Source organism: Silurus meridionalis, chromosome 23 (genome assembly GCF_014805685.1).
Source record: "Silurus meridionalis isolate SWU-2019-XX chromosome 23, ASM1480568v1, whole genome shotgun sequence".
Classification (NCBI taxonomy): Eukaryota; Metazoa; Chordata; class Actinopteri; order Siluriformes; family Siluridae; genus Silurus; species Silurus meridionalis.
In genome coordinates this window covers 10972952-10993690 of record NC_060906.1, presented here as the reverse complement: position 1 = coordinate 10993690, position 20739 = coordinate 10972952, and the positions used below count along the sequence as shown (strand labels likewise).

At 41.8% G+C, this 20739-nt stretch overlaps 1 protein-coding gene across 2 annotated transcripts; it reads left to right on the top strand.

Annotated features, from left to right (window-relative positions):
- Window positions 1–960: 960 nt before the first annotated feature.
- On the top strand, window positions 961–19989 carry prkaa2 (protein kinase, AMP-activated, alpha 2 catalytic subunit). 2 transcript variants are annotated; one of them, XM_046836347.1, is made up of 9 exons: window positions 961–1097; window positions 2873–3014; window positions 12490–12583; window positions 13495–13639; window positions 14363–14450; window positions 14668–14892; window positions 15710–16193; window positions 18751–18877; window positions 19137–19989. In XM_046836347.1, exons 1-9 carry the CDS (start codon window positions 1004–1006, stop codon window positions 19376–19378), a joined length of 1641 nt encoding a protein of 546 aa, XP_046692303.1. In that variant the 5' UTR covers window positions 961–1003; the 3' UTR covers window positions 19379–19989. The 2 variants fall into 2 exon arrangements, with proteins under 2 accessions (XP_046692303.1, XP_046692304.1); XM_046836348.1 differs by lacking the exon at window positions 19137–19989 and having other exon boundaries at window positions 15710–16204.
- The last annotated feature ends 750 nt before the right edge of the window (window positions 19990–20739 follow it).

Below are 20739 nucleotides of genomic sequence, written 5' to 3'. Positions count from 1 at the left end.
TCACGATTATAGAAAAAACACGCGTGCATTTAAACAATGGATTAAAAAAATGAACCTGGAAGAAACCCGTGCGAACAGGAGGAAAACTGCATCAGGATCCTGTAGCTGTAAAGTGAGAGTGCAATTAGCTGCCTGACCATGTGTTATGTGTGCATTAAACAGATAGATTCTAATTATATGATGATGATGATGATGATGATGACGATTATTATTATTATTATTAATAATATTGATCCTCAGTATGGGGAAGATTAGGAAATATCTGCTTTAATGGTCTGCAATATTTATACTGTACTTGCTTGGACGAGTCCTTCTTTTAAACGCAGGTAATTTCAGCAATGATCAACTACTGCCATCTAGTGGTAGCGTACAACTACTACTACTACTACTACTACTACTACTACTACTACTACTATTACTTCTACCATAATAATAACAATAATAATAATAATAAATTAAAAACTAAACATTTACAAAATAAACAAAAACGTGTATTCTACTGATGTAACAGTTTGTGTTTAAAACAGAGATATATACAGTTTGTGTTATGTATCTGTAGGATCATGAGAATAAAATCAAAACTCGGAACCACTTTCCAATGAACAACTTTAGCAACAACGAGATATAGTATATGCTGCGAAATTCCGAGTAATTTCCCTTATACGGCATTATTATTAGTGCACTGACAGACTGACAGACTGGATCAGTGAACTATTAAAGTCCAAACACGTGTTGCTTCAAAAATTGGCAATATATTCTTGCCTTCAGTGCCCCGCCCCTATTTTCCACAAGCCTGGACCATGCGCTGAGCACAGAACAGCGGCTTCACTCATTACTGTTCAGTGTAACGTGCTGAACCCGTAAACAAGCTGATCACAGATCAGTCTCAGCCATCACAGCCAGTCGCCCGATCTCGCTCAAGCCCCGCCCCTTTCACGCACCCCAGCCCCGCCCCTTGCCTGCACCGTGCCTGCGCTGAGTCGGACGGAGCACGGATTGTAAAATGGCCGAGAAGCAGAAGCACGAAGGCAGGGTCAAGATAGGACACTACATCCTCGGGGACACGCTCGGAGTCGGCACGTTTGGCAAAGTGAAGAGTTAAGTCTGGCGGTTTGGTCCCTGTGGTTTTGCGGACGCCCAAGTGGAAATGACGCTTGGTTTTGCGGTGACCGTCGGCGGTCCGCTTTTGCCGGCGGGTCGCTCCGTTTTTACGCAAAGCGCGCAGCAGGGGGTCTCGCGCACCCGACGCGCTTTTCCGCACCGAGCGTTTGCGTTCGCGGCTGGGAATCTATCCGGAACTGTCCGGGGATACATTATCTAAACAAACAAACAAAAATAAACACTGCTTTCCATCGTGCAGTAGTAAATATGCCGATTCATGTCACTGCCATATTAAGTGTTAGGCTGTAATATATTATTTATTTTCAGGGGTTATAATAACGTAAGGTTAATTAATGGATTATGCTGGTAATCTTGAGTTTCCTATGTTTTGCCATCTCATTCAGTTGACTAAGATCGATGCGCTAATTGTGCGTGCGCGCGTGTGTGTTTACGACGTATTGTTATGTATTGGGGCATTGATGCGCGATGACAATGTGGTACACAGGGGGAAATGTGCAGGTGTATGCTGCTGAGATGTTGATGCTGATATTATTATAATAAGCATGACCTTGAAGCAGCACTAACGGAATTCTGATAAACTCCGAACTGATTTATTTTTTCACCGCCCCCATGTGGTCTTCTGGCCTCACAACTCGATTCCTAATATCGTGCCTGAGTTCGTTCTTGATCTATACATTTGTTGTCGCTGTTATCAAATGATGTCGAAAGAACATACAGTTTAACGTCAATGTCTTGATTACAATGATCAGCCGTAATAGGCAGCACGTGGTCGCGGCCACGCCCCCCACAACATCAACAACGGGCAGTATAGCCACGCCCCCACTGTATAAATTACGGGAGGTGTGGCCCTACAACATAAATAGCAGGACGTATAGCCACGCCCACACCGCATAAACAACGGGATGTTTAGCCACGCCCCTCCCCTAATTATTGTTGACGTGATGTTTAGTTTTTTTGTTTGTCAAATTATTAATTTAAAGAATCAGCAGAATTACACATTAAATTAGCAAAACATATATATATATATAAGTTTGTGGGCATGTGACATATGCACTTGAACATCTCATTCCAGATTAATTAATTAATTAATTAATTTATAAACTTCACTCTCCTGGGAAGGTGTATCACAATATTTTGAAGCACAGTGATCATTGAGCTACAAGAACATTAATGAGATCAGGATTTTGGGTGAGGAGATTTGAGGTTCAGTTGGTGTTCCAAGTGTCAGTGGGATTGATATCTGTGAAGTTTCAAATCAGCAAACCTTGTCTTCATAGAGCAGATATTATTACATTTGTGGTAAGGAAAAACATGGGTTTGTTGGTCAAGTGTCCACAAAGTTTTGGTCATGTAGTGTATAATAGAAGGAGTAATGCAGCATTGTTTTCTGCATTCGTATGTGTGTCCAGTTAGTGCTCAAAATTTGTGTATCTGCTTTATTTGGATTTAATAATAATAATAATAATAAAAAAGATTTCTTTATTTTCTAAATTCTCGTCATAATTCTTCATAATACCTTCACCCCTTGCGTTCACTTGTTCACCTGCAGGCCATATCACATTGTGTTTTTTAAGGATTTAAAGCTTAAAACCAAAACAATAAAAACCTCGATTCCCATTGTTCTGTTAGAAGTATGGAACAGGAGGTCACGGATCTGTCTGATTTCTTTCAACCAATCTTTTCCCAGCTGTTTTCGAGGAAACCTTTGGTGGTGGTGCTGCAGCTAAGATTTTATTTGTTTTCCACACAGTTGGAGAGCACCAGCTAACAGGCCATAAGGTTGCTGTTAAGATCCTGAACAGGCAGAAGATCCGCAGTCTAGATGTGGTCGGCAAAATCAAACGAGAAATCCAGAACCTCAAGCTGTTCCGGCATCCACACATTATCAAGCTGTGAGTGGAAGAGTATGCACGCAAACGCATGCGCACGCACGCATGCACACGCACACACACACACACACATCATTATTGAAATCATGGAAATAATGTTTTAACAGTGAATCAAACTAAACTATCGTTTATCCCTTCTGAGCTCTTTTTAGGCCACAAACTCAAATTCACCAGGTTTCTTTGCTGATGGTGGCTGTTTTTTGATGTTGGATGAATAATAAAGTTGATAGTAATAACTAGGGAGGTGTAACATATATTTAGCAAATAAACAAGACGTTTCTAACCACATTACATGGGCAAAAGTTTGTGGACACCTGACCATAAGATTTGTATGTGCTTTCAGAGCATCCCATACAACATTTAGTCCCCATTTGCTGCTATAATAAGCACCCATTCTTCTGGAAAGATGTTTCACTAGATGTTTTTAGTAAAGTGATGTAGGTTGCAGTCAGTGCTCCAGTTCATCTCCACGGTGTTCAGTAGGGTTGAGGTCGTATCTCGAGATCTTCCACTCCAGATCGCCCACTTCAACCCATGTGAATTGTATCTTCATGAAGCTGGCTTTGTGCACAGGGGGAAATTGTCATGCTGGAACAGGTTTGGGTCTCCGAGTTCAAGTCATAGAAAAAAAAGTAATACAACCGCCTCCAAAGACATCCGATACAATTGTGCACCTCCAACTTTGTGATAACAGTTTGGGGAAGAATCACATGTGGCTGGCGATGTCAGGTGTCCCAATACTATTGTCCATACAGTGTATGTATCATGTAAAAGTATGGAGACTGTCGGAAGATGGAATTTGATACGCTGTATCATTATACCCTTGCAGTTTAACATTATTAGTCATTCTGTACAGTACAGAGATTTGCTATAATGATGCAAATTTTTGTTCCCAGCTACTTATATGTACAATAAGGATGTTTATGGCATTTTGCAGGTAATAAATAATATATAAATGATTGCTGTAGATACAATTCAGTACATCACCTAGGTTGTAAAAGCATATAAATAATCCTTTTACTATTCCAAAGGTGTTCTTTTATCCCGACATTTTCTACATGGCCATCCAGCAGCTGTTCAGCAGCACGTTTCTTTTTTTTTATCATGCTGCTAAGTCAAGCAGATCTGACAGGCTTTCGTACAGTTTCTCGCCTGCAGTGAATATGCTGTCTCCTGTCATCAAAACAGTAGAAAGCTTACAATGAGTAAGAGTCGACAGAAGCTTGTTAAATGAGAGCTATAGCATAGCCATCACGCTTCACAGCAGTGTGCCGTGCGTTTTCCAAGCTGCGACGGGAATCTCGCTGTCCCCCTAGGGGAGATGATATCAAAGATGAGCATGTGAAAGCCAGAGGAGATTGCACACTGAACACAGAGCGTTACATGTGTAATTGATAGCTCCATTGTGAAAAGGTTAGTGTCAGATATCATGGGCTGTGATGTTCATTAAATACGCAGTTTGACCTTTAACGCTGTATGGTCTCTCTTTGTGCATACAGCAACAGCTGGCGTTACCATTTAGTCTGACAGCGACAGCGTTGAGCTCAGCTGCTATCAGGGCAAAGATTATTCCTTTTAGATGATTTTGTTATCCTTAAATAATGCCAAATGTACAGCAACTGGTTTTCACAAAATGTTTTTGATGGTATTCTTAGTCATACTTCTAGTAAATCCTATATAGAATATACAAATATAAGTAAAGTTTTAGGCACTTGTAAACAAATTGCTGTAAACTAAGAATGCTTTCAAAAATACAAGTGTTAAAAGTTTACCTTTATCAACTACAAATAGAAAGTAAATGAACCATCATTCCAATCCAAATTAGTATTTGGTGTGACTACACTTTGCCTGCAACAAACCAAAGATCTTTTGTGGAATTCTTCTGTGTCTTCATATAATTCCAGACCGGATGATGTTAAGATTAGGACTCTCTGGGGGCCAAAACTATTACTTCCTAGAACCTTTTTCTTCTTTTTGCCTTGTTCTGTTTTATGCTATTTTTCTGAACCCCATTTCATAGTTGAGTTGCTTAGTCTTGTTTCCATGTCAAATGTAGGCTTTTTGGCCATTTCCTTCTTGAAGACCACTTCTGGCCAGACTTCCCGGCAGACTCCCGAAAGTTAATACCTGGCTCCCACTGGTTTCTGCCAGTTCTTCTAATTCTGTGTGCAGGTGTACAGTATCTAGAAGAATTAACCTCCTACGACCTGGGTGTCCACATACGTGGACATTGTGCACAATGGTGTCTTTATTGTTTTCTGTAAATACAGACCGTGTCCACATAAGTGACATCATTTTTTTTCCAAGAAGAGCTTCATGTTCAAAGAAAATATATGGTTATTATAATTATTGGTTCTTCCTAACCCCAAATAACTGGAAGGAATCTTAAAATGCCAGCCAGACCAAAGCTCAGGTCTTAGAAGGTTAATGATGTTTTGCTGGCAAGGGTGGTCAAAGCAAATATTTATTTGATTTAGATTTATTTTATGTTCATTTAGTTGTATTAACTATTAACACTTACATTTTTAAAACCATTTTAAAACTTGCATAGTACTGTAAATGAAGTACTTCATATCAGAGGTTGACCGATTGATCAGCTGGCCTGATTAATCATGGCAATTTTTGGCCTCTTTTTAATTAATCGGCATCGGCCGATTGTGCTGCATATTAGGCCGACTATTAGGCAGGCGCATCTGAAACACTGTTCGTAACCCCGGTTCTCTGAAACATCTAATGGAGAGATACACCTAAAGGAAGGGCATCCGTACCTGACCTCTGCAGGAGCACCCAATTGCACCAAGTCTGGCATGACAGACAGGAGCGAGTGCCCAATAGCAGATAAGAGAACGCTCCTCACCCAAGTGCATATGGCACCTGCACACGCTACCTTTTCTCAGTAAACATACGCTTCTCATGCAGCAAACTTGGTGGGTCTCTCCACTCGATGTTCCAGAGAACAGGGGTTACGAAGTGTAACCTATTGTTCTCTTTCATCATCTTGTGTTCGAGCTCCACCTATGGGCAATATGGACAACTCTCCGGTTGCCCAATACACTTACAGCGAGGCCCTGTAAGCCAGAAGATGGCCCCCAAGGCGGTGCTTGGCACGTCACAAAGTAGTAGACCTCACACAAAGTGAGGGTGGAAACCCAGCCATGAAAAGCATGACATGTGGTAACATGCATGCTGGGATCCTGATGACACCCAACATGTGGGCAGTCCGTAGAAGAACACAACAATGTATATTGTTTAATAAATTTTGGTGTTGGGAAAGGGTACAAACTAGCATGCTTGATAACATGCATAACTGGTTTGGGCAGTCAGGATTAAAAGGAGTGTGGGCCTAGTAGCACAAGGCTACAAAGAGCCCACTACTAAGAACACATGCGCTACCGGGGTCTGGGTAACATCAAGCCGGTAGTATCTGACAAAGGTATGTAGAGAGGCTTGCAACGGCACAAATGTCCTGCAAGGAAACCCCTCCAAACAAAGCCCAAGAAGCAGCCAAGCCTCTAGTGGAGTGAGTTCTAAGGCCCCTTGGAGGCTGCACTCCCTTAGATTCATATGCCAAGGTGATAGCTTCCACAAGCCAATGAGAGAGGCGTTGCTTAGAAATGGGATTCCCCGTGTTCAGGGGGGCCCAAGAAATGAAGAGCTGGTCGCTCTTTTTAAAGGGCTAGTCCTGTCAATGTAACCCCGCAAGGCAAGCGCAGTGCATGGTCCTCTGCAGAGGAAAAGGAGGAGGGTGAAAAGCGGAGAGCTCGGTCACACCACCAGTAAAAAATGGTAACTGGGAAGCATTTAAGCAGGAAGGCTGGGTTGGGCCTGAGAAGAACCTTATCCCCATTGAGCGAGAATTTGGTGCACAAGGAATGAACCAGAGTGTATGCAAATCGCTGACACGTTTGGCGATAGCCAAGGCCAGAAGCAAAGCTGTCTTCAAGGACAGAAGTCTGAGGGAGATATCACCCAGGGGCTCAAATGGCTGTAGAGACAGCACCTCCAGAGGTCTCATTATAGGACTGGGTACTGGTATGCAGCGGTCAGCACCCTTCATAAATCTACGGATAAGGGGATGTTACTCCACCGTAGTGGCACCAACCCGGCATGACACGCAGCAATAACCACTAAATAGTCCTTAACCATAGAAATATCTATTCTCAATAATGTCAATAACACGAGGGGGAAGCCCCAAAGTGTTTAAATTTGCCCTCTCATGGGCCAGGCCTATAGAGCCACCCTGTCTGGGTGAGGATGGTAGATCTTAGGAAAGGAGGTCCATACATAATGGAAGGGGCCTTGGCCTTGCATACAGAAGAGGGATTATCTCTGCTAGCCATGGTGCCTTGGGCCACCTGGGTGCTATTAGGATCAGGGTCAAACCCTGTACTCCCACCCTGGCCAGGGTTGGAGTTATTAGGCAGAGCGGAGGAAACACGTAGAGCAGCACGTTGGGCCATGGGTGACCCAGTGAGTCCAGGCCAAGGAGGGCATCATCGTCCCGTAGTGAGAAGAACATTGGACAGTGGGTGTTTCCGCGCGAGGCGAAGAAATAGATGACCGACCGTCCGAACCTCTTCCATAGCAACCACGCTATTTGAGGGTGAAGGAGTCACTCTTCTTAGAGTGGATTTCCCCATGACAAAAGGTCTGCGCCCCTGTTCAGAAAGTCCGGGACATGAGTCACCCATAACGAGACAGAAAACTGTCTGCTCCATACTAACAGCTTGTGAGGTAAAGCTTTTGAGTGGAAGCTTTTAGGAGCGCATCCCCCTTGACGGTTGATATGTGCTATAGCTGTTGTATTGTCACAGCGCACCAGCACATAATCCCCCTGCAAGTGGAGTAAGAAATGTTTCAGAGCCTTCCACACAGTAAGGAGCTCCAAATAGTTGATATGGGCTGAGTGTAGTGTGTTTGGCCACACACCATTCACTGATCTGCCTTCCTGTGTGGCTCCCCATCCTGTTAAGAAGGCATCTGTCTTTACCACTTTCTGCAGCATGATCACCTTAAAGGGGATCCCATGAGCATAAAATTCTGTCTTTCCCCAGTGGCGCAGCGCTGCTGTGCATGTGCCTGTCGCCGTGACAAACGTGGCAGAGATTGCGCAACAGACTGAGATGAAGAGATAAAATCCACTTCATGAAGTCCTCATTTTCAGAAGGCCTAGAGGCAGGACATTGACAGACGAAGCCATAACACCCTGTAATCTAAGACATGTATGATGTACGTTGTACCCTTGCTCCATCCCTGAACTGAGAGAGACAATTCATGCAGGCGAGAATGTGCTTCTGCGACAGGCGCATCCGCATTGTAATGGAATTCAGCTCCAAACCCAAGAATATGACATTCTGAGCAGGAGTGAGATTGCTCTTGCTCACATTGACTCTGAAACCGAGCGCTGTGATGTGCGTAAGCACATGGGTAGTGTTTTGAATCACTTTCTCTCTTGAATAGGCTATAATCAGCTATGTATGTCAGCTGTTCTCAGTGGCGCAAACAGACAGAAAGTCCTTGGACTGTGCATGCCTGAACGGAAGGACTGTGAATTCGTAACACACACCTTAGTAGGTGAAATGAAGGAATCTCCTTTGAGAAGGATAGATATATGAAAAAAGCATTGCACAGATGGATTTGAGCTGAACCAATCGTACTGTTTTAATAAATGTACAAGAGTGCTGTGTGATAGCATTCTGAAATTGTATTTCCTTAAATGCGTGTTCAACATTCTGAGATACAGAATACCACGGAGAGAGCCGTCCTTTTTTGGGACCAGGAAGTAGCGAGAATAAAAGCCCTGTTTGCATAAATGCAGAGCTACAACTCTAACCGTCCCTTTCTCGAGGAGGAAAGCGATTTCATCTATCAGAATGTGAGTGGAGCTCTCGCCCAAAATACTCAGATGAAATGTGGGGGTGCTCTGAAACTGAAGCCTTGTGATTGTGTGAATCACCCATTCAGGCTCCCGTGCATCCCCACGCAGCCTGGTGGACTGCCTAGAGTCGGTCTGGCCGGATCGCTCATTATTGGTGCAATGATGCCATCTAGTGGGCTAACAAGGAGCAACATGCAAGGGTTTAAAGGGAAATACTCCCTCAGAAAACTAATTAATATGATTCGTTATGTATTTTTATTATTTTTGTGTTTTGTGAAACACTGGGGCTGGAGTCTTTATTAAATTTGTGAGAGGAGTCTGAAGGGAGCTGTGTGGTGACCCGAACTGGAGATCAGCACACATTGGCAGGGCTCTTTCTTTTGAACAGGGAAACATAGAGTGCAGAACAGGTGTCCGAAGGGCTGGCCACCCATGAACACGGACTTAAAGCTCCCTGTGGCTAAGCATCAGGCCGGCTGTTTTTGTTTAGAAGGAGTGGGGTTAGGGGGTTTCTTAGATGCGGCCGCCGTGGGTGTGGGTCACTCGGCTGAGCCGGTGGTTTTCCGCAGGGTTTCTTAGTACTGCCTGTATGGTGGGAATAGCATCCCATAGCAAGTGCGTTAGGCGGCCCCACAGACAGCATCTGGTGTGGCGTTGGCTTTCTTTAGAAGACAAAGTTTGAAAGCCTCTTCCTTCTTGTTCTTGTCATCGCAGCGCTGCTGCATTAGCGCAGCGGCAGAGCCAAAGGGAGCCTGTCCAGGCTCAACCGGCACTCCTGCAATGTGCCGCTTTTCACTATCGGGGAGACCGGATAGATTAAACCACAGCACGCATTCTCCAACCACCAATAGAGCGATAGAGCGCCTGCTCGCTTGGACCGCTTGGCGACCCTTTCTCCAGTTGTTGTCCAACATCAATGAGGAGTTCGGCCTGATATGCGGACAACAGCGAGGAGATGTTAAGAGCACTTACTGCGAGAGCAAATGCTTTGTAAGAAGCCTGATAAATGGACGTGGAGAAGCCATTCTTCTTGCCTGGTAGTACAGTTTTGGGTGGGGTGAGCAGCCCACCTTAAGAGGGGTTAACGTGTCTGGCTATAGAGGGCTTGATGACAGGGGGGTCATCCATGTTGAGACTCGCCATATCTTTAACCCGCAGACCATGTTTAGGATCAAGCGTATCTCCAAAAAAATGCAGGGAGAATGGGAAGAAGAAGCTGCTTTCTAGGGCCGGGAGGAGGTCCCAGAAGTTTTCTGTCATACACATCCCTCTCCTGATCCGAATCGTTCAGGAGGGCCAGCCATTCGATATTAAGGTAAGCGACAGCTTGTTCACAAGGCTCCAGAAGTACAGATTGAGGCAAGGCAGTGGGAGCAGAAGCCTGCCGGCCTACAGGTGACGGGATGGGCCTCGTCCTTATACCCGGAACCGGGTGGTCCGGTTGGAAATAAATCCTCGAACGAGGACAGACACTGGTCGGCCCAGTTAGAGGAAGCTGCACTGCGAGAGGCCCCAAATGTGCAACAGCTTTGCCTTTTCCCCCCTCTAAGACAGACAACCCGAAGTCGACGCACTGCATAGCAGGAACTTTGAGCCTGGGATGCAGGAGCTGTTTAAGCAATGGCTACAATTCTCGGGAAGGTCGATAGCTTCTCGAGCATGTTTAAGACCCAAGCAGACAACACATAAGGGATGGGAATCCCTAGCAGCGATGAGACCGCCGCACGCAGCCAGGCTGGCTTGCAACAAGTGGTCCACCTGTGCAGGAGTTTTAGAAAAGCTTACCTGACTAAGGACGAGCACGTCTGGTGGAGGCTGATCCAAAGATGTGTCCCCCTCAAGACAAAAAGTGCGGTGTGATAACCAGCAAGCTGTGCGGTAAGAAAAATAGATGTCACGAGAAGGGAATGTCAACTGAGGAAAGGTAACGCATGCAAGTGCCTTATGCACTCGGGTAAGGGGCAATCTCTTACCTGCCATTGGGCACGCACTGCCACCTGTCAAGCCAGTCTTAGTGTAATTGGGTGCTTCTGCAGAGGTCAGGTGTGGATTTCATACAGGAGATTATGAAAAAGGAATGTTGTGTTGTAAATTTTGCACTTACATTAGAAAACATAACTGTCTCATACCAGCAGGTGGCAGTAGTCTGTATTCAGCATCCAAACATGGAAACCAGATGAGCTAGAACTGTGAAGCAGCGTTTACAGCTTACCCTTTCCTTCCCTTTCCCTACCGTTACTGCTACATGTCTGCTAAGTTGCAAAGACAAGAGCAAGAATGACAAGAAGTGTGTTCCGTTTTTTTTTTGTGTGTGTTTATTTACTAAGTTAATTAGTCAATTGGATTCACTTTCTTTCTGACTAGCTCCGCCGCTGATTCGACATGCAGAATCAGCCGAGAAACAGCTAAAGCCGTCCTACTAGAGCCATTGGTGTGGAAAAAAAGCCGACTGACACTTAAAAACCCCACTGACATTCCAGACGACCGATCGTCAACTTGTGTCGTCAACTTCTTAACATTTGTTCCTAATCTAGCCTTATATATTTCCTTGGTTAAATGTTATGCTGCTTTTAGAAAGCGAATGAAAATACATTTAGAGAAAGCATGAGTGCACTGATTGGAGAGGCTTGTGTTATTCAATAAATGTTACATTTACGTAAAAAAAAGAAAATCGGCCAAACTAAAAAAGGCTTCATATAACTCGAATAATTCAAATACAAAAAATCCATTCAAAATACAAATGATTCATTTATATTCATTTTTGATCCATGTTGAGTTGCAAATGAACAATATATTAAGCAACTTAATGTTCCATATTTGCAGAACAAATCAACAAACCAAAAACACAATCATATTTGGAAGCATGAGAGCAAAATCAAAAATACAACAGCATTACCTCAGAATATAAGGTTTGGTCCTTATGAAACCAGACATGCTTGTTCTTGATTGGCTCACAAACCAAGAGACTTAGAGATCACAGAATATGGAGAGCTGGAGAATGTTCACAAAATCAAAGGAACTATGAATCTTAATGAATAAAATCATACAAGGACATTTCTGTGATATTTTATTTGAGCTTACTTTAACTTCATAAATATGGGTATTATGAATGCCGAAACCATACTCAAAGCAAGCTGTGTTATTCAAAATAAACACAATGATGAGATAATGTGCAATTGCTTTTTTCTTGTGATGGTCCTATGTGATGTTCTTTAAGGGCCTTTCCAATCGGATGAGGTCATGCTGCTGTGGGGCTTTTTTGTTTTGCTGTCATATTTCAGATTTTCTGTTACGTTTGGTATTTATTTGGGGCTTCTGATAAGGAGGGTTAACTACATAAACAATGCTTCTACATATACAGTATACAGCACAATATATAAACAGGTTTCCCCATTTGAACCTGGATTTAACCCACCACATATGAATATTGTAATATGTGTTTCTGCAAGTAGCAACAGTAATTACCATTGCGATCATATTTAAAACAACATAAAACAATACTCACTCAGTCTTTTCATAGTACTATGTCTTTTGTAATACACTCTGTAAAATACACTGAAGTATTACTATAATTTAAATGTGTCTGTGTGTGTGTTGCAGCTATCAGGTGATTAGTACTCCCACAGACTTCTTCATGGTGATGGAGTATGTATCTGGAGGAGAGCTCTTTGATTATATCTGTAAGAATGGAAGGGTAAGAACTCCAGCATAACGAGTGTGTTTCACAGTCACTTCATTAGGTACAGGTACCTTTGGACATTTTATCAGGGTCATCTGCTATACAGATGCTCTTAGCTTGTGTATAGCAACAAATGAGCTACAGTCAGTAACTGTAAAATGCATCCATTAAATGTTAAATAAATGGCTGTTAAATGTAATCTGTACCTTATGTCATTTTCTTTAGCAAGCCTATAAACAACATGCATAACCGCTGAGCCTGGCTAAACCTTATAATTGCAAGGTACCTTTTTATGGACTGGCACAGATGTGTTTTGCAATAATGAGATTGTGCATTTGATCACGGGTGGGAAATTGCTCGTCCTGGCATTTTGAAAAAAATATATATAAATATTTTTATGTCAAGGCTAAGCTAAATAAAGAAGCAAAAATCTTCCTCCTGTTGACTTTTCTATATCCTCTTAAATGTAATGTGTTTGTACTTGGTTGAAAATTCGATTTCACATTTAGTCCCGATTTGCTATTATAATTCCCTCCACTCTTCTGGGAAGATGTTCCACTAGATTTTGGAGTGTGGTTGTGCAGATTTGTGCTCATGCAAGCAAAAAGAATGTTAGTAAAGTAGGTGATGTAGGTGAGGTGAGGAGGCCTGGGGTCAGTCAGTGTGCCAATTCATCCCAAAGGTGTTCAATAGAGTTTGGGGAAGGACCACATATGGCATTTGTCCACTATACATAAAAAAAAAAACAGTCACCATGATTCTATAATGTTTTTTTTGTATTTATTTTAAATTAAAGGCAGCCATGCTTCATCCCTGACCACACCATCGATTTTATTTTGACTGTAAAGTACATCTCTGCAGTAGTGTAGGTGTGTTAGTGTTTAATAATTCTTCATCACTGTACTCTCCCCCGTCTCTACAAACAGGTAGAGGACACTGAAGCTCGCCGTTTGTTCCAGCAGATCATTTCCGCAGTGGACTACTGTCACAGACACATGGTGGTGCACAGAGACTTGAAACCGGAGAATGTTCTTCTGGACGGCAACATGAACGCCAAGATTGCTGACTTTGGTACACAGGAACAGAGTTGCTAAGCAACAGGCAGTTTTGACATTTTTTTTGGAAATTTAGTCCATTAATCAGGTTGTTTGTTTGCCTAGGAAACATGTCAGTTGGAGATTGTATTTAGGTTTTTGGCAAAAAAATTCTAATAATGACAGTTATTAAGGAAAACAATTCTTAGTATGAATTATAACAAAAAGCAGGTTTACATCTGTGTACCATTTTTGGTTAGAAGAGGACACTAAGATTTACTGTTTTACTGAAAAAATCAGTTTGACCTCTTTCATTTTCATCTTCCTCTTGATGGCTCTTGATAAAAGAGTGTTTTTGCTTTTAGAGTCAGTTGTCCTTTGCATTTTAGATCTAAAACGTTAAATCAGGGAAATTAAGTGACTTTGTTTGGATGAACTTATGCTTTTATATTTCACACATTTTTGTCAAAGGCAGTTTTTTTGCAATTACAAAATGCTAAAAATAAATAATGGGAGGAATGGAGTAAAGAAGCATGGAGAGGAATTTAATCTGCTTGCTACTGGAATTCTGTTCCTAATGTTATTAGTTCATCTCTATCATTTCACACAGTGCAGTTTACATTCTTGTTAATGGCCTTATAACATCCAGCCATTTCTAATGATTTGATTCAAAGCATACTGTATGTATGTTCAGTTGCTCCTTAGTATCTTTAAAAGAAACAGCTCTTTAATGTTAAGTGTGTCTCGTGTTTTATTTTAGGCCTTTCAAACATGATGTCAGATGGCGAGTTTTTAAGAACAAGCTGCGGTTCACCTAACTACGCTGCTCCAGAGGTCATCTCTGGAAGGTAACCAGTCATGACATTTCATGTCATAGTCTTAATTTGTAAGACAAACTGACTGTGTGACGTTATCTAGCCACTTTTGCTTTACTGCTTGGTATATAGCCTGCATTCCTTTTTTTCATGAATGCCTGTGCTGCCTTATGACTTTCTATGCTAAAAAAAAAAACACAACACCTCGCAAACACCACAACCAGCATACTTACTGTGTGGTCGTTGAAAGACTGTATGCAGGTCCAGAGGTGGATATCTGGAGTTGTGGTGTGATCCTGTACGCTCTACTGTGTGGGACTTTGCCTTTCGACGATGAGCACGTGCCCACTCTTTTCAAGAAGATTCGTGGAGGAGTCTTTTACATCCCTGAGTACCTTAATCGCTCTGTGGCCAGCCTGCTGATACTTATGCTCCAGGTAGACCCTCTGAAGAGGGCCACAATCAAAGACATCAGGTTAGACACTTAAAAGATTTTAAATATAAAAACCCTTACAACATGAATACCTCTTACCCAATCATATATATAACATCATGTTTCAATTTATGTCCCCATTTGCTGTTGTGTGGTGCAGTTATAATTAATCTCAAAAGGTTGAGGTCAGAGCTCTATAGCAGGTCATTTGAGAACTCTTTGTAGTGATGTGTAAAGTAGGTATGTAAATGTACAGGAATCTTACCAGGAAATATTCCATACAAGGAAATAATTTCAGTCGAGGTTCAGGTTCAACTCAGGTTCAAGATATAAAGTCGTATAGAGATATTTTTGTAGTTAAGAATAATAACCACTTAAGTATTCCTAAAACAAGTTTGTGGACACCTGACCATCACACTTAATGTGTTTGTTGTACATCCCAATTCCAGATTTAGTTCCCACTTGTTATAAATACTTCTAATTTTTTTTGTCTTCCAACCAAGGTTTAGGAGCATGACTATGGGGATTTGTGCTCATTCAGCCACAAGAGCATTAGTGAAATCAGGCATTGATGTTTGTGAGGAGGTCTGTGTAGGAATCAGGCTTTCCACTGCATCCAAAACGAGTTCTGTGTGGTTGAGGTCAGGGCTCTGTGCAAGACACTCAATTACTTTAGCGCCAGTTTGGTCCTCTTGAGTTGCACTGAAGGGAAATTGTAACACTATAGCATACAAAGCCATTCTAATAACTTGGGGAATCGCTTGAAATTGTGCTGGTCCGCATATTTTTTGGTCATGTTGTAGAAGCTTGTCAGCAAGATTTTGTGTCTAATAATAGTTGTGCGGCTGTGTTCCCTCAGAGAGGATGAGTGGTTCAAGCAGGATCTTCCCAGCTACCTGTTCCCAGAGGACGCTTCCTATGACAGTGCTGTGGTCGATGAGGAAGCTGTTCGAGATGTTTGTGAGAAGTTTGAGTGTGCCGAGGCCGAAGTGCTCGGCAGCCTGTACAGCGGTGACCCGCAGGACCAGTTGGCTGTCGCTTATCATCTCATTATCGACAATCGTCGTATCATGAACCAGGCCAGTGAGTTCTACCTGGCCTCCAGCCCACCTGCTGGCTCCTTCATTGACGAGAGCATGAAACCACACCCTGAGAGGATGCCACCACTTTTGGCAGACAGCCCCAAGGCCCGTTGCCCACTGGACGCCCTGAACACCACCAAACCCAAATCTCTGGCAGTGAAAAAGGCTAAGTGGCATCTTGGTATCCGCAGTCAAAGCAGACCCTACGACATCATGGCTGAAGTGTACCGTGCCATGAAGCAGCTTGATTATGACTGGAAGGTGAGGGTCAAGTAAGTGCATGCTGTGTAGATAAACAAATGGATTTCCAGCTATCTGTTTGTGGAGAAACAATCCAGTGGTACCGAAATGAGTGAATAAGATTATATCATTCCCACACTAAAATGAATTCTTGCAGAGGTTTAAAAGAGGTTTCCAGTGCGATCTATGATGCTGTGGTGCCCTGGCTGATCAGAGAAGGAACACAATGTGGGAACAGACATGTATATATACTTTGGACAAAACCTGAGCTAAAACTAGGACTGTACCTACTGAATATTTTGATCATCAATTAATCAGATGATTATTTAATATTATTATTGTTATCATTATTATTATTTTCAGATTTGTTTTGCTTTATTTAACTATATAAAAACCTTAATTCAGGGTATTTATGTATTAAAGTGTACTTAAAAATGCAAAAGCCACATATTGAGTTTAATTATCTTTAATTTGGACATTTTAAAGCTTAGTAGCTGCTTGTTGTGGAGTGCATGTGGGATTTCTCCTTTGAACAAATTCACTCATTCTGGGTTTTGCAAGGTGAAGCTTTTGTGTAAATCAACATTTGTATTGTTTTTAATGATAATTGCAGATGTAAAGTTGAAAACCATGCTTTACAGTCTTTGTTTAAAAAAATACACAGACATTTTGTTCAGTTGTGAAGATTTAAGCATCTAGAATATATAATTAATTTAATTGTGTATAATAATTAAATTATATATGCATAAAAAATATACAAACATTAAAGAAACAAGCATTAGATCATAGTAAAGCCGCAGTAAATCACGTTTGAAAACAGATGGTGATGGACAGGTTGACGGACGAGGTCAGACAGGAGTCTCCATGGACTATGATGTTTGCGGATGATATTGTGATTTGTGGTGAGAGTGGGGAGCAGGTTGAGAAGAGCCTGGAGAGGTACGTGCTGGAGAGAAGGGGAATGAAATTCTGTAGGAGTAAGAGGAGTGCAGGCAAGGTGGAGTGGGTGGAGAATAGTGGCAGGAGTGATTTGTGATAGAAGGATATCTGCAAGAGTGAAAGGGAAAGTTTATAGGACTGTGGTGAGACCTGTGATGATGTATGGTTTAGAGACAGTGGCATTGACTAAAAGACAGGAGGTGGAGCTGGAGGTAGCAGAGCTGAAGATGTTGAGGTTTTCGTTGGGAGTGACGAAGATGGACAGGATTAGAAATGAGTTTATTATTGTGGACAGCGCATGTAGGACGTTTTGAAGACAAGGTGAGGGAGGCGAGATTGAGATGGTTTGGAGGGACATGGGGTATATCGGTAGGAGAATGCTGAGGATGAAGCCACTAGGAAGGAGGAAAAGAGAAAGACCAAGGAGGAGGTTTATGGATGTGGTGAGGGAAGACATGCAGCTATTTGGTTTAAAAGAGGCAGGTGTAGAGGACAGGGGGGTATGGAGACAGATGATTCACTGTGTCGACCCCTAATAGGAGAAGCCGAAAGAAGAAGAAGATGATTTTGACATAATAAGGGGTAATTTTTTTGCTTACTGTGCTGATGTTTTACCTTCATTCGTGACTTGGGACACTCACTTTTCCTGCTGCCAGTTGACCCTGTACTCTCCGGCATTTCGCAAGCGGCTATGTTCTCTTGCCGTCACGCTAAAACCTGTAACTTGAGCAGCCCAACTAATTGATAACGGCATTATTTGACAACAAATTTCATTATCGCTTATTATCGCAGCCCTAGCTAAAACTATTTCTTATTCGGCAATAAGACATGGTAAACCAGTAATGTGTGAACCCAGACATGGACGTCCCACATACCTTTTACTTTAAAAATCATATAGACATTGCACAGACACCATAGGAATGTGTGTTACGAGAAACAAGTGTGAGGCCCTCTTAAAACTAATCGGAACAAACATTCATAAATGAAGAGATGTTATAAAGGATGCAGAAACTGGACAGTGCAATTTATGTAGTGCTTGTATTCCAGGTTGGGTTTTTTTGTGTTTTTAACATTTTTATGGTGATATTTTAATCACAGTTTTGTTGTTTTCTCCCCAAACGATTTGCTCATCTAGTTAAAAGAAACAAGTAATTATAGACATTTTTGTTTCAACACTTCTTGATGATTGGGAATCATTAAGGAAAGCACTTAAATTCCATGCGTTATGAAATTATTTTAACATTTTTATTTATAATATATTCCAAGGTTTAAAAATTGAAGCAAAATTCACCCTTTCATAATATATCCGTATTATATTATAGTTTTTTTTTCACATGGACATGCTTACATTTACATCATTTAGTAGACGCCATTATTCAGAGTGACGTACAAGACTAAATACAGGAATAAATCAACACTGGTCCACTAGGATGCAAAGTTAGAAGATAGGCAGAGAGTCTTAGCTGTTCACACATCTAGAAGAAGTTCATTCAACCACCTCGGTGCCAGAACAGAAAACAGTCTTGATGTATACCTACCTCTTACCCTGAGAGCAGGCAGGACCAGTTGAGATTGATTCAAGTGTGTATATATTAGATGTCTATTAATATATAAGATGTCTATATCTTGTCTATTCTAGGTGGTAAATCCTTATCACCTGAAGGTGCGCAGAAAGAACCCAGTGACTGGAAACTTTGTGAAAATGAGTCTGCAGCTCTATCAAGTGGACAACCGCAGTTATCTACTGGATTTCAAAAGCATTGATGGTACTTTGCTAATGAGTTATGACTCCAGTATTAATATAATGTGTTCATTTAACATCTTAGACTATAAGACATTTATATATCATTTACACTGTAATTAATGAACAATTGGCTACAATGGCAGTATAACAGTTGTGCAATTTAAGCGTCCATCACTGATCAGTAGAAATCAGCAGAATTTCTGCTGGCTTGGTATACACTGCATTCCAAAATGTGTTAGGCAGACATTGTTAGCAAATTACTTGTTGTCTTTTTTCTTCAGATGACATCATCGAGCTGAAATCTGGCTCGTCTACACCTCAGCGCTCAGGCTCAGCTGCACGTCTCCATCGACCCCGTCTCAGCATCGACTCGGCAACCGTCGCTATTGATGTACCGCCTCTCAGCAGCTCGTTGCCGTGCTCTCTGCCGGGCAACATGCCAATGCTAGCACCGCGACAGGGCAGCCATACCATGGACTTCTTCGAGATGTGCGCCAGTCTAATCACCACGCTGGCACGCTGAAACTCCACACACATGCACACACACTCATTCACAAACCCATTCATTCACGCACAGAGACAGGAACCTGTAGTTACGTTGCTGGGTTAAATCACATGACCTTAGTAGATTTAGCCACAGTTCTCACACAGAGAGTTAGACAGGATTATAGGCATGATGCTCGCTGCTAGACTGTTCCTTGTAGCAGTACTCCATTCTGGGGCCATACCCGGTTTCAGAGTGCGTCATCGGTTTTTTGTTTTTCTATGCATAACATTTTGATAATATAATCTATTTATATTCTCTTTATCAATCACTTTAGTAGCTGAGTTGCTAGTTGATTGCAATCGCATACCAAAAATTATGTTTATATGCATTTGAAGAGAGGATTTTCTTTTTTGCATTTATGATTTTATTAGATTATTTATTTTTTAGAGATATTTTATGTCGACTTTATTTATAATCGAGTGATAAATGAATTGCTGGTTTTACTGTGGAATGGTTTGTCGTGGTAAGCGTTAAAGGCACAAAGCCAGTCAGCAAATACACATCATTGACGCTCTTGTTGAGCTCGAGTAACAGAAGTATGCAATTCTAAGGATTTTTCATCTGTAAGTAAATATAGATGGGCTTTCTTTGGTGCAGTGCCTTTTCTTTTAGCTACTGGATGCTGGACGGTGTTGTGCCATTAATTTGCAAATAATGAAATATTTTATCAGAGACTCAGATCGCAAGCTTTTAAAAGAAAGAGCGAGACGTTGATTGAGTGCTGAGCTGTACGTTTTTACACTAGCCTTGATCAAGGAGAAATTGTAGGCACATCCAATGCATATAGTCTGGGAGAGAGATTTAGAGCCAGAGGAAGGGGCAAGGAGAGAAAGAAGAATAATAGAAAAGAGATTTAGATGCTGAAATGAAGTTGTAAAAGAGAAGGAAGTAATGACCTAGAGCATGCAGAAGAATATTTTGATGTGATACTGTATGAAAAGTGAGATGGGTGTGTTTAATGACATTTGGCAGAGATTTAAAGCCATGAGCATTTAGAAGGTAAAACCACTCGAAGCTTCCTCTGATGCCTTAAAAGCAACATATATTGTTTCTGACGATTTTGTGCTTCAAGACATTGTGTGTAAATGCATACATGTGTGGAGATCTATAAGATCCATTTATCTTGTTCTCCTAAGTGCTGGAATGTTTAGAGCTCCTGAAAGCATAGTTTTCTACCAGGGGCTTCATTAATTTTGATCCAAAGACTTCACAAAGAGGACTTGGGGAATTCAGGAAGCTAATTGAAGGTGATGGCATGGTTTCTTATGCCATCTTGTGACTAGGCCACAGCATAGAGTCACAGCATGAAGGGGTTTTAAATAATTACCAAAGTATTG

Bases quoted from the DNA above. Each gene is read 5' to 3' on its own strand.
- prkaa2 (XM_046836347.1), top strand. From the start codon at position 1,004: ATGGCCGAGAAGCAGAAGCACGAAGGCAGGGTCAAGATAGGACACTAC. The intron at 13,640-14,362 runs GTACACAGGAAC...GTTTTATTTTAG, and splicing joins CGCCAAGATTGCTGACTTTG to GCCTTTCAAACATGATGTCA. The intron at 14,893-15,709 runs GTTAGACACTTA...GTGTTCCCTCAG, and splicing joins GCCACAATCAAAGACATCAG to AGAGGATGAGTGGTTCAAGC.